We start from the raw sequence: 13207 nt of genomic DNA, 5'->3' as shown, positions 1-13207 counted from the left end.
CTGCCTTGAAGACGTAGGGGTGTTAAAAGTTTTTCGTTTTGTCGACGATTTTTTAATCTTCTTAGACACCACTGCAATCACCCTCAATGAGGCGGTAGAAAAGGTTTTAGATCATTTCAAGTGTAGCCTATCTCCTCTTGTAGTCACGCATGAAATGCCAGAGAACAGTAGCATACGCTTTCTCGATATCAGGTTAACTTTTCTAGAAGACCACACTTGCTGGATTTATCATCCCAGGGATGGAAAAATGCCCTTACCCTTCAGTTCCGCGCACTCAAAGCTTATAAAAAGAAACATAGCTCGTTTAGGGTTTCTTAACTGTACAAAGAAGTCTTGTGAACATGCAATCGAAGAAAGCCTTCTCCTGCAGTCCAACAAATTGCAAGATGTGGGTTATCCGTTACACCTGCTGGTTTCTGTGGCGGAAGGACTTGTCAAAAAGAAAAAGTGGGAAGCCAAGTGCCAGGACGAGCCGGAAGAGACAAAAGCCAATAAGAAATTTGCAGTCATTCCCTATAAACATAAGATTTCACACAATCTCAAAAAAATTGGTAACAGGGCAAACGTTGACGTGGTGTTCTCTGCCCCAAATAAGCTGATGTCATTATGTAAGCAAAGTACTTCAGGAAACCAAAGAAAAACTGGTTGCAAAATCAGGCATCAAAAGCCGTTTGTGAGATGCAGTGAAGGTGTTGTTTATAAAGTGCCCTTATCATGTGGAAAATACTATATAGGCCAAACGGGACGTTGCCTGAACGAGCGGTTGAGCGAGCATGACTACGTTGTGAACAACAAAAAAGGGGGGCACATGAGCATTCATTGTTTAAAGTGCAAAAGTAAAAGTAAAGAGGGTTGTCGTCCTCTCTTTCACAAGTGCAAAGTCCTTTACGTGCACAAATGCCAAATTACCCGAGAAATTGTGGAAGCTTTGGAGATAGCGCGAGCTGGGGATGATTGCATAAGTGCTCCATCAATTCTGCTGTCACAAAAAGAGATGGCATATCTGACATCTTTCATATGTGTTACATGATAACTGGTATCAGTCATAACTCTGCGGTAATTGCCCTGTAAGCATGTGCAGACACTTATCAAGAGTATAAATTTAGCTTCTTGCATGAAATAAAATCAGTTGGAAGTAAGCGCTCGTGTTGTCTGCCTTAGTCTGTGCCCTTGTGTTTTTTGCGCTTTTACGTTCATATTGGACTTAATGCGAACTGTTTCACCTTTGCCTTTGTATACCAGGCTCATTCTATACTCTCTCGCAGGTTACTGGGATTTTTTTTTGTTCTCAATACGTCACTTAAGGGAGTATAGACACCTAACTTTTGGGTGCGTGTTTTCTTGTTTGTAATGATGCGTAAGGCATTATTACACATTGATTACCACCTGGTATACTCCTACTACCGCTAAATAAATTATAATTGCATTTCTTTCTCATGCTGTTTCGGTTTCGGTTTCAACGGCCGAATGAAGACTGTGACGTCAATGTATGCTTACAGGTGACGTGAGGCATGAAAAGCTGCATCACCGCTGCTTCCTCATTCGTCGTCATTCCGGGATTTGAGGAAAGCTGGCTTCAGCACTGCCGTAAATTAAAACGATGAAGCAGCGATTATATGGACGTTTTTTTACATGTCTCACGTGGCACAAAAGCACTCTTTGACGTCACAGCCATCGTTCGGCCGTTGAAAACGAAACCGAAACAGCATGACAGAAAAAAGTTCGATTATAAATTATTTAGCGGTCGTAGATGAGTATCGCATGGTGATTCATGCTTAGTAGTGTCTTCCGTGTCACTGAAGAGAAGAAAACATGCCACCAAAATTAGGTGTCTATACTTCTTAAAAGCAGCATACAAAGTCTTTCTTTTTTATTTACCAAGGAACGGAGTCAGTCTCCCTGGTATTGAGTCCAAACCTGTTGATGTATGCAAAATGACCTTTTTCTCTGCTTTTTTTTTCAGCCTAACTGGTGTATGTCAGCGTCAAATTGTTCCGGAATACTCACGTCTTTCTTCAGTCGCCGGAGGAAAGAAAAAGGAAAAAAAAAGGCAAGAATGGTCGTTTACAGGCCGGACTCCTTGGATCAGTCGCATGTGGTAGAGGTCCGCCTCCTTCCGTTTCCACACTAGCCACGGCCGTAGTGCCACTGAAAGTTGTCCGCGAGTATGACAGAGTCGTACAACGGAATACCGGGCGCCGGCTGCGCACCCATAGTGGCAGGAGCGAAGCCAGGTGGGACCACTGCGCGTGCGCAGTCGACGCCGCCTCCCTTATGCTAAACCATTCTAAACAGAAAGGAGTAAAAAGGGGGTAAGCTGTCCTCTATAGCGCACTCCTTTTCGTAAAAATGAGTGAGCTAGAAAACTTACTCTCTTTTTACACCCATGTAGGGGAATTCTTGTTTAGAGTGTAGTTACTACTGGAAAGCGCGGTAGTTTTTACGCTGCAAAGATTCGCATGAGCGTCCGGTCAGGCGTTGTGCGAGCGTCACGCAGAAACTTCACGCTCGAGCCAGTGATGGTGGTTTGTGTGACACGAAACATTTATTTTTCTTATGATTCCACATTCGACACGTGTGGCGAACACTTCGAGAAAATAGAACACGTCGCCAAGTTTCGGCGTGAAGAACCGATGTCGTAATGTAATGAAGGGCAAAGTATCACAAAGGTAAGAACACTGGGAACAAAAAGAAGGAAAGGGAATGCGAGTTTGTTCATTTCAGATCTGCATTTAGTACAAAAGCGGGGTAAGTAAGTTAAGAGTGCCACATTCTCAATTTATTTCCGAAATCATTTGAGCCCTTGAGCTAATAAAGACGTCAGCAAACATTAGGAACAGGAACAGGTCACAGCGACAGCGTAAAAGCCAACTAACGACGATTAACAGTCAGACGTTTCGCTAAATGTGATACAACATTAAAACCAATGGGAGCACAGGTTGTTGACTGCCACGGATGCAGAACGGGTGGGCTTGGGAGTCACCACAACAACCAGCAGGAGCGTCGCTGTCTTCCGTAGCTACCAGAGCACCGAATTTTCACTGTGGTTTCGGGAAGTGCTTTGATTGCACAGAGTTTCATCGATCCGGAAGACGCTGAAAGCGGGACGCGCTATTAACGGCTTTTTTAAATAAGAGTATTCATTTTCAGGCCACAATTAGGCTAATTTTCTTGCGGTTATAGGTGAAGGTATTGGTAATGTTCGAAAACTTTGTTTATATATAGCGGAGGTCAGCCAGCGTAAGAAAGCGAACGATAAAGTAGTTCCAGAAGTCGGGATCAACTGCAAAGCTCATTTAGTGTGGTGGAGAATAATAACAGTAGAGAGAGAGAGATAAAGAGCAGCTTTTATGATGCGCAAGACATCATAAAAGCTTTTGACAGGCATTAAGTAAGCCTTTACGCGACTTGATCTGCTGAAACATGGCAGAAATCCACGATAATCGGCTGCGTTTGTGCAAGCACGGGTGACGTTTTGACGACTTCACCAAGCCCATCGCTCCATCCGTGTTCACAAGAATACCAAGAACACGTGACATCTACGGCATGAACAAACTGCTATCGTGTGTGAACCGGTTGGAGCTGCAGAGTCGCCAAGCGCCCCAGTGGCGTTTATTCCAGCAGGAATCACAGCTAGGCACGCAAATTTGCATCCTTGCTAAACCTATCGCTTATATACGCCAGCTTTGCGTTGATTAAAGAGGTATACCACTGATGCTGAAGCCTGGGCAGCAATTTTCACTGGTATTTCGCTTATTTTAGATCTAATGCGTCCATTTTACCAAGCGGTTTTTCAACGCATTACTTGGTGATTATTAAGAACGTGTTTCCTGTTCAAGTAAACGCCAGAGGAGAAAAGAGGGACGCTCCCTTTGGTAGGAAGGGTGGCGTCGGAAGAGGGGCAGGTATATTATTCGGTTTCCAGCTGATTGAAAGATTGGAAGTTTTTTTTCAGTTCTTTACTGCGTATTAACAAGCGACAAGACAGTAACGAGAAAGAACCGCAGAAGGAATACAAGGCGGTGAAGGATTTCCGATTGCACGTTTGAAAAAATAGCGCCCAGGAATGTACATACGAGATCTGTGAGCTTCACCCCTGAAATTGATTGCTTGCTTTGATCTTTCGATGCAGGTGTCATCGAAGCTTTGCGGGCTACTTGCGTGGAGCGCAGGTGAGGTGACACTCGCGGCTGAGCACAAGCGCTTATCAGGCGGATACAGTTTGGTAGGGATGTCGATAGGGAAGGCCAAACTACGCAAGACGTTCCTGTATACAGCCGTTAACTAAGTTCGCGCGACCAGTTGTCATTACCGGCCTCTTTCTAACATCCGTGCTACCGAATGGTGTTCATTTGCATTGTGCTGAGCCAGCAGCTTACCGTGCGATCAATTTGCTCGGTGGCAACGAGCTTAAGCCGGTTTTATTGGAAAAGCCCACCAAACGCACTTTATCCTTGGCGAACTTCTTAAAGCAAAAAAACTAACTGAAAGGATGACGAACGCTTTCAGTTAGCGTTGTCGTGAGATCGATCCCCGTGACGGTTTTTAGCTAATTCAATCTTTTTTTATGTAGCTATTATAAGCTAAAAACAGCTTGGCGTGATTGACGGATTTGCAATGTCCAGGTATGCTGTGAGGCATGGTGAGCGTGTTTTAAAACTGCGGGACTTTGAATTAGACAATAGTGCATTTCTAATCGAGCATTTGTCCAGAGCAGAGACTTGCTTCTCCACAAATTTTTTACTGATATCATTTGATATCGTTGCTTCGTAATACTTTAGAGCGCTTCACAATCTGTCACTTGCGAGGTTATGTGAAAAGAAGAATAAGAACGATTTTGACACTCAACAGGGGCGTGAACGGAACTTGTGTCGAACACGGTTACACATAGCATAAGAAATTGTTTTATATTATATAATCTATGATCTTAAAAGCGGGAAGGGAAAAGGGAGGACGTAGACAGAGAGCGTATACTTGTTCCACCGATTTGTCGTTCTCGAAGACGATAAATAACCCATCTTATCTCCAACATACGACGGTTACTAGTATATATCGACCAATGTGTCCAGAAGACAGAGAGACTAAGGACACAGGGGGTAGAAACAACATGGAGGGGTTCTTCTTTAAATGTTTGTCTGTTTATTCTGCCTTTTGGAAACGCGCAGAGTTGTGAGATGTGTGTGCACGACGTGTTTCCTCAGGTCCTGATTGCGTCTGTGAGTCTGTCCGCACCGTTTGAAAGAGATTTACACATGCCCAACACACGACCTTCGTGCGCCTTCGTTCAGCTAACTTATGTACAAGCGCCATGTGAGAATAAATATCTTGCGGGCCTCGTTCCCCCGTCTCGGACTGTGAAATGCAATAACACGCGCGGAGGCAATCGCTAAAAAAAAACAAAAACAGTAAGACACGAGCGAGGAAAGTACAGAAAAACGCCTAACCCGTCATAGGAGGTATACAGAGTGGCTTTTTATCCGCCTTTTTCTTTCTGGTTCTGATCTGGACAAAACAAGTACGGTGCTACAAGCTGAAACTGGGGATTTTTTTTACGCGAGATCAGGAGTCTGGCAGAATGCATACTTGAGCAGAATTTGTTTGCTCACATTCGTGGAAAAATTGTCAGTGAGGTTTTTTTTTTCATATTTGGCAGGAGGAAAAACGAAAAATTCCTATAATTAATTCCAAGCATTTCAGTTGCAGTGAACCCCAGTAACTGCTTCGCCACTCTATTAACTGTTTTGTAAGTTACTCTTTTATCCTCGTACGTCCAACCCTGCCTTCAAGTTTGTTTTGCTCATTTCCAGTTGGAACTTGCGAAAATGAAAGGGACCATTCCACGATAACACTGTTAAAGTTTATTTTCCAGGCCCTGTATTCTGTTTTTTTTTTTTCCTTGAAGAGGAACGTGATGACCTATGAACGTGCGGACAGACTTAAGACCACCTTGAGAGCGCAGATAGAGAGCAACGTTTACAATATATATATTTTTTTCTCGGTGGGAATTCCAAAATGGGTAGAGAGCGGAATGTTCGTGCGCATGCGCCAACTGACCGGCAGCCAGCGACTTCCCAGGCTGTGAGCCTCGTGGGACAATCGGAAAGGGAAGGGAAGGGCAAAGGGACGGGGAACCGGGAGTGAGAAGAGGAGGTGCGTCGCCGCACCACCGCCGTGTCCCGACAGGCCTGTGAAAAACCCTCGTCTGTCTGTTCGCTATTTCCTACGATGTTGGCTCTTCTAGAACCGCTGCAGGAACAGCGCTTTTTGATTGGAACCAAGCCGCACTTTGCGATGAAGCTGGACACGCGGTGTCACGAGGGAAGTGCGCGCAGGTACCCAAGAGAATGATCCGGATGGGTGTCGATGTTGTACCAAAGGCAGTGAAAGGAAGAGAGGGGACCGGGGTCATTGGGAAGGGGAGAGGAGACGCGCGCCCCCGGAATGTGGTGTGTATGGAAAGAAGCCGACCGTCCCGCAGCCCCCCGCCTCTCGGCCGCGCGATACAATAAATACGGTCTTGTACAGACCGGTGAGCGAAGGAGAGAGATACCGAGCGGGAACGAGCCCGACGTCGCAGTGCGTGTGATGTGAGAGCGGCCACCCGGGCCCATGACTTGTGTTCAGCTTTGTACAGAGTTCGCGACACGAACTGCGCGGTGAAGATCACGCACGCGCGCACGCATAGTCACTCTTTGTCCCTGTCGGGCGTCGGGTGGCACTTCTTGGAGAGGTCGTCGTCGGGCGACGCCGGGCCGCCACTGCTGACAACCGCCGGCTTGGGGTCTGGCCGGTGGAAGGGGTAGTCGCTCTCCTTGGGGGGTGGCGGCGCGTGGTGTAACGTGGAGTACTCGTCGCCAGGACTGGCCGGGCCAAGGTGGCCCATACTCGCGGGGTGCCTCTCCATGCCGGGGGGCGGAGGGGACAGCTCCATGGGACCGTAGTCGTAGCAGTTGGGACCCTTGTCGAGCTCCATGTCCAGGACCATGTTGGGCTGACACGAGGTGGTCTTCCAGTGCGTCCGCAGGCCGGAGGCGCTGATGTACTTCTTCTTGCACGTCTGGCAAGTGTACGGCCTCTCATTTGTGTGCAGCCGCTTGTGCAGCTTGAGGTGCACGAACTGGGTGAACTTGGCCGGGCAGAGGTCGCACGCGTACGGTTTCTGTCCCGAGTGGAGTCGCAGGTGCGTCTTGAGGTTGCTGGTGCTGCTGAAGCGCTTCTTGCAGACGTCGCACTGGTGCGGTTTCTCGCCCGTGTGCACGAGGTGGTGTTTCTGCAGGTGGGCCAGCTGCGTGAACGTCTTGCCGCACACGGAGCACGTGAAAGGTCGCTCCCCCGAGTGCGTGCGCAGGTGCACCTTGAGGTTGGACAGCTGGCCGAAGGTCTTGTAGCAGATGTTGCACTCGTAGTGCATCTTGCCGTCCTTCTTTTTGAGAGGGTACGGCAAGGACCTGTAGCCCCTCGGGTTAGAGCCTGGGGAGTAAGGTCTGTTGGCGCCCGGGGAGTTGCCACCGGAGGGCGGCAGCTTGCCGCTCTCCGCCGACATCGGAAGCATCGCATGGTGAGGGCTGTGGTGTCCGCCGAACTCGGGCAACTTCGGGTAGGGCGCCATGGCCGCCGATGGGGAGGCGAGGGACGAGTGCACAGTCTCGGGCACGGAGTACGCGTACATATTGAAGTGCGCCGGCGAGAACATGGGCGCGATGCCGTTCATGTAGAGGTAGTTGGCCGGCGCCGAACCCGGCACGCCGTAACCGGGGCTCACGGCAGACGAAACGGCCGGCTGCTGGTGCGCCTTGTCCGTCGAGTCGGGACTGTGCATCTCGGGGCTGCCGCCGCTGCTGGGGTGGAAGCGGATGCTCTTCTTGTGCGGGAAGACCATCGGCGGCGGCTGGGGGCCCTCACCCGAGGTGTCGGGTGCGGCGGGCGGGGACACCTCGCTGGACACGATGACCCGCACGGGCTCCTTGAGCGACTCGCGTCGCAACGTGGGCGCCTCGGGACCGGCAGCAGCGGCAGCGCGTTCCTGGTAGCGCTGCAGAAGGAGGTTCTCGAGAATGCCAGGAGCTGGAGGACCCTTGGGGCTCTGCGGCGAGATCCTCTGGCCCATGCCCTCGTAGGTGGAGAAGGCCGAGCTCGCGCTGCGCTCCAGCACGTCCTCAGTGAACCGGGGCGCGCTGGCGTACTTGGGACTCGCTGGCTCGTGCAGCGCGCCCTGCCGCTTGTCATCGTCGCGCCGCGAGGGGGCGTCCGGCGAGCTGGAGCTGTTGGGCCTCGGGTTCTCGTCGCTGGTGGTGACAGCGGGCGGCGGCGTGCTGGGCCCGCTGCGGTAGTGGTACGCCTTGGGCATCTTGATCTTGACCTTCCGGAACTCATTCTGCGGCGACTTGTCCGGCTGCTGCTCGGCAGCGACGACGGCGACCGACTCGCACTTTTCGTCTCGCTTGTCCGCCTTGTCGCCGCCGGTGGGCGGCTGCTTGCGCTTCGCCTTGACGCTGAAGTCGAGCACATAGTTGTCGCTGTCGCTGTCACTGCTGTCCTCGGGAGGCGTGAGGCCGTCCTCGGGACCGCCGTTGCTGTGGTAGCCCTCGTCGCTGCGAGTGCTGCCCTCGGGCGGAGTCAGCTGGTGCGGCCGGGAGAAGTAGGCGTCCTCCTTGTCCGCAGGCTGCAGTTGCTCCCCTGCGCGAGAGAAGAAGGTGGGCTTAACCGGAGCTTCAACCCTTGGTGCGCACTTCCGAAGCTAGGCTCCTCACACGAGCACTCTACAGAGTGCAGCTACTTCTACTGCAATTCCTTCGTTCAATCAAATTCATGGTTTAACAGCATCCAGGGGACTAATGCAAGCAGGCCGGATAATATGCTTACCTCGCTCTAGGGTGTGCAGTGTGCGTACTTAAATACTTTAATGTAGTATTAAAGAAAGGTGATTTGACTTTTCGTCGGTTCCTTGTCTCAGTAAAGTAGACATAGCAACACAATGTACTTAGAGGAGGTAAAACAGTCTTCACGGCACTTGACGCGTATCCGTGGCAATCTTTACGCCATTCTAAGGTGGTCTAGAACCTCCTATGCATCAGCAACGCAACCGGAGCCCAACTACCCAATTCATTGACTTAGCACACGCATTCGTATAGTGTCTTGAGGGCGTTTTGAAAAGCTTTGTAGTTGTAAAAGCTACTTTCTTTGCTAATACCCAAGTGCATAATGGCGTGCGAGTGGAGCTAGCTGAAAGTGATTATCGTGCAAAGGCTGGGGCTAGGCCTCATCTGTTTGCTAAGCAGAGCTTCAGTGAAAAGAATGTTTCGGCATGCAGGCAGGTAGAGAGAGAACTCACGTATCCTCTGGAGCATGAGCTCTCCGGTGACGGGGTAGCTGAGTCGTTCCGCAAACTCCCGGCAGTACCAGACCAGGAGCTCCTGGTTGGGGTAGATGGGCTTGATGGTGTAGAAGTAGATGTCCTGCTTGACCTGGCAGGCGACCAGATTCTGGTTCTCGCTCGAGTAGGCGGGGTTGACATAGCGCATCCAGTTGGCCTTGGACACATCGAAGCCGTCCACGTAGTGGAACGAATCTGGTCCGTCGTACACCCGCCAGAAGTACTTGCGGTTCGCGTTCGCCGGAACCTCATCCTTGCGGTAAACCTCGCCCATCAACGGGCCGAACCGTGTGCCCCGCGGGATGTAGTCCGTGCTCCAGACGCCCAGAACCTGCGAAGCAGCAAATGACCATGAAGTCCCGTTACTCTGGCGATGGTGGGTGTCGTAGACGTGACCATCACGGAAAAGTTCAACAGTGAAGCTAACAGGATGCCAGTATGGAGGCGGGGATAAGTGGGCGGTTTCCCCAATGGGTTTACTTTCAACTACTGCCTAAGACATTGCTTTCGCGTCTACATTAAAATAAGTGGAAGGATGACACACTCTATAAACGTAACTCGATATGTTAGCCTTGTTCACATGCCGTGCTACTCCAGAGGAGACTGACAAAGATGAATTCATACACACTAACAGAAGTCACATGCCACAAAAGTCACGCCACGGCCACCCAGTCATAGAACTCAAGATCTCAGAAGTCAGAAAAACCTAAGTAATTTCACAGGATGCATATAAGATCCGCGTGTCATTGCGAAATCTTAAGAGGGCCTGCGTTATGTGTAGGGCTGATTCCTTGGGCTGTGTTGCCACTAAAATGAATCGCACTTACTGCCTTCGAGAAACCAGCTCACCTCTGTCGAAAGCTACTGCGCACACTACCCTGAGCTCAATGTGTCAAGAAGGTTGCAAACATAAGGGAGTCGATATTTTTTCTCATGCTTAATGACCAAATGTTTCTTTTGTATATTCCCCGCTGTAACTTTATAAATAAGGCGTCGTCACGGAGAAGCGTGGACCAGGGATCAAGCCTACCTAATCTAATCAAAGTGCCTTACTCCTTTCCTCATGCGGGACGTTCTTAGATGGGCCAAACGTAAGCGCATTGTCCACACAAGACATTACTGCGGGCACATTCGATATCCGAATACAGCGAGCATTAAAGTATAGTACAGATTTGAAGCTATTCATTAGAGTGCATTGCTGATAGAAGGTACACGGAGAGTTTGTTTATGAATCCATGACGACGCAAATATGCTTCAGCACGGGAATAATGAAATCAACGAGACACATTGCAGGAATGCGATAGCAGCCCTGACACCCGACGTTCCAACATTGCCATCCGCTGAGTAAGTCTTCACGGTTTTCTTTGAGGCACCATGTACTAAGGAAGCGGAATAACATTAGGCAGCGCACTTGGGGTGGCGGCTTGAGATTTCTCCTATCAAGCGAGGAATTTAGGAAGTGCGGGAGCGCAAGGAGAGAGAACGATGGGGGAAGCTGCAGTATTATTCGCTAGGTACGAAAGCTGGGACAGGGCACGTACCCAGCAATTCTGGACAAAAGCATCTTTGAGCGGGAAACCGCATATGAACGCAATTTTTTTCATATAATGGTAGATTTCACTATAACAATCAATAAATCAGCCGATCGCCCGACGGCAGTCTTGTATTTTTTTCTGTACACGTGTTTGCTATCGTCACAAGCGTTCCCCATCGATTTTCTATGGCAGTCTTAAATACTCGATGTAATCGCTGGAAACACTTTAAATAAATATTTTGCTGCATATCAGAATAATGGACCGTTACCTTGAATATTTCTGTACCAGCGCCTTACAATTTTCTCATTTTCAAAATTTTTTCCCGAGAAAGCTGGACTTGCAACGGGCGTAATCTCATTATCCTGCGAGGATAATCTTCACGCCTATGAGCTCAATCTCTCTCTATAAATGAGCAAAGAACTCGCAAACGAGCCAGCGTCATGTCCATCGCCATCAAAGGTGAATCGCATACAAGAAGTCAGTCTACTCTACCTGGAACGTCTTGAGACTCGAAAGCTGTGAGAAGAAAGAGAGGCGAGAGATAAAGCGAACGAAGAGAGAAGGAAGAACAGAGAGAAAGGTAGAGAGAGAGAGAAGGGAGGGAAAGCTGCGAGATGAAACCGCGAAGCAGCGTTGAATGGCTCACTGATGAAGACCTACTGCCTCCTATGCGTTCTCCGAAGTCAGCTCCGCCGGTGAATTGATCGCGAGATGATCTGCGCTCCTCATCAGACAGCCGGGCAACTTGGTTCGTCAGCGGCGCATTTCCCCAGGGAATCCGAAGCCTAGCTACCGCATGCTTTCCCCCGACGCGCGGCCTGACCGACATTCGCTCCGACACTGTGTCACTGAGTCGTTCGTTAGACGCTTAAACACGGCGCCGGCGTCGCTGTCGCAACCGGACGGAAAGCTGGCGGCGGCCGAAATCGGGGTTCACGGTCGCCGGGCTTTGTTGATGTAACCTTGCGTCGTTTCGCGGCGCTGACCTTGAAGAGCGATAAGCGTGTCACTGACTCCGCGCTGGCTGCGGTTATCGTGGAACTGTGTCACTCCAAACACTATCGCCGCCGGCACTGCTGTAGCGGCTCGGCGAGCCGCCGGCACGGAGCTTTTTTTGACGCTTTTTTTTTCTTTCAGGTCTCCTCCGGTTTTCCCCTTGCTGGACCGAAGCTTGGCTATGCCACGCCCTGTGTTCGATATATCCGAATTTCTCTCAACGCTGCGTGTATGCTCTTAATAGTAATAATTGGTTTTTGGGGAAAGGAAATGGCGCAGTATCTGTCTCATATATCTTTGGACACCTGAACCGCGCCGTAAGGGAAGGGATAAAGGAGGGAGTGAAAGAAAGGAATAGGTGCCGTAGTGGAGGGCTCCGGAATAATTTCGACCACCTGGGGATCTTTAACGTGCACTGACATCGCACAACACACGGGCGCCTTAGCGTTTTTCCTCCATAAAAACGCAGCCGCCGCGGTCAGGAAAAATGCTCTTCTGTTCTATTTATTTTCCATCACTCAAGGCAAGCGTGTCGTGTATTTTAGCCCACGGACGCAAACGGAACACACATGCGCCAGCCAGCTCGTCATCCTGTTGTTTGCTTTTGCGCGTTTCGCATTTGTGAGAGTATAGCCCGAGTTCATTGCCGCTATCGTAAGTCGTTTTTATATTTCGTATGCCTGCTTTATATTTCTCTGCCGTACAGTTCCACTGCATGCTTGACACGTAATTCATGTACTAAATTGTCCACGGCTTTCTCTCTCTTCGTCATGCGCGGCTTTCTTAAGAAGTTGTAAGAACAGCACATTTTGGCAAATCCGGAAATAACTCTTCTCTTAAACGTAAAAGGGGGCAAACTATCAACTAAGTTGAGGAAAGCAGTCTTAAAGTTTGGCCGGGTAGTCCTAATGACAAGGACGGGAATCGGAAGGTCTGAGATATCTGATGGCTCATGTTGTCTCAGCAACGTGCAAAAGGTACGAAGATGTTCTTGTCATACTAACGGAACAAAACAAGGACTCCGTTGATGTTTACGAAAGGTGCCTGTGGCAGCAACACAACGACACCGCTGAAGCTTACGAAGGATGCCCGTAAAGTTGAAATTTTGGATAGACAGCTTGGTCATAACAAGTGGAGAAGACCTTGTTACACTCTCGATAACGTAGTTCGTAACGTTACCTGTCATGGACTGGTGTCATGGACTGGTCTCATGGACTGGTTTCATGGACTGGTTTCATGGACTGGTTTCATGGACTGGTGTCCATGACAGGCCATTAATTTACAGTCGCTGAACTTTGCAGTG

General features: G+C 49.6%; 1 protein-coding gene across 6 annotated transcripts in view; it reads right to left on the bottom strand.

Moving 5' to 3' along the window:
- Positions 1-2522: 2522 nt before the first annotated feature.
- LOC144099046 (PR domain zinc finger protein 1-like) overlaps positions 2523-13207 on the bottom strand; it is a 167708-nt gene continuing 157023 nt past the window's right edge. For 3 of the 6 annotated variants that reach the window (XM_077632067.1, XM_077632063.1, XM_077632065.1), the window contains 2 exons: positions 9332-9704; positions 6540-8676 (listed from right to left, as the gene is read on the bottom strand). In XM_077632067.1, the coding sequence (XP_077488193.1) occupies positions 6686-8676; positions 9332-9704 (2364 nt within the window). In that variant the 3' untranslated portion in view covers positions 6540-6685. Of the gene's footprint in view, positions 8677-9331; positions 9705-13207 lie in introns of all 6 variants that reach the window. The other 3 variants (XM_077632069.1, XM_077632068.1, XM_077632064.1) reach the window with 2 other exon arrangements.

The sequence above is a fragment of the Amblyomma americanum genome, chromosome 7, assembly GCF_052857255.1.
Source record: "Amblyomma americanum isolate KBUSLIRL-KWMA chromosome 7, ASM5285725v1, whole genome shotgun sequence".
NCBI classification, from domain to species: Eukaryota; Metazoa; Arthropoda; class Arachnida; order Ixodida; family Ixodidae; genus Amblyomma; species Amblyomma americanum.
The sequence above is the reverse complement of the archived record's forward strand: the minus strand, read 5'-3'. Positions and strand labels throughout refer to the sequence as shown.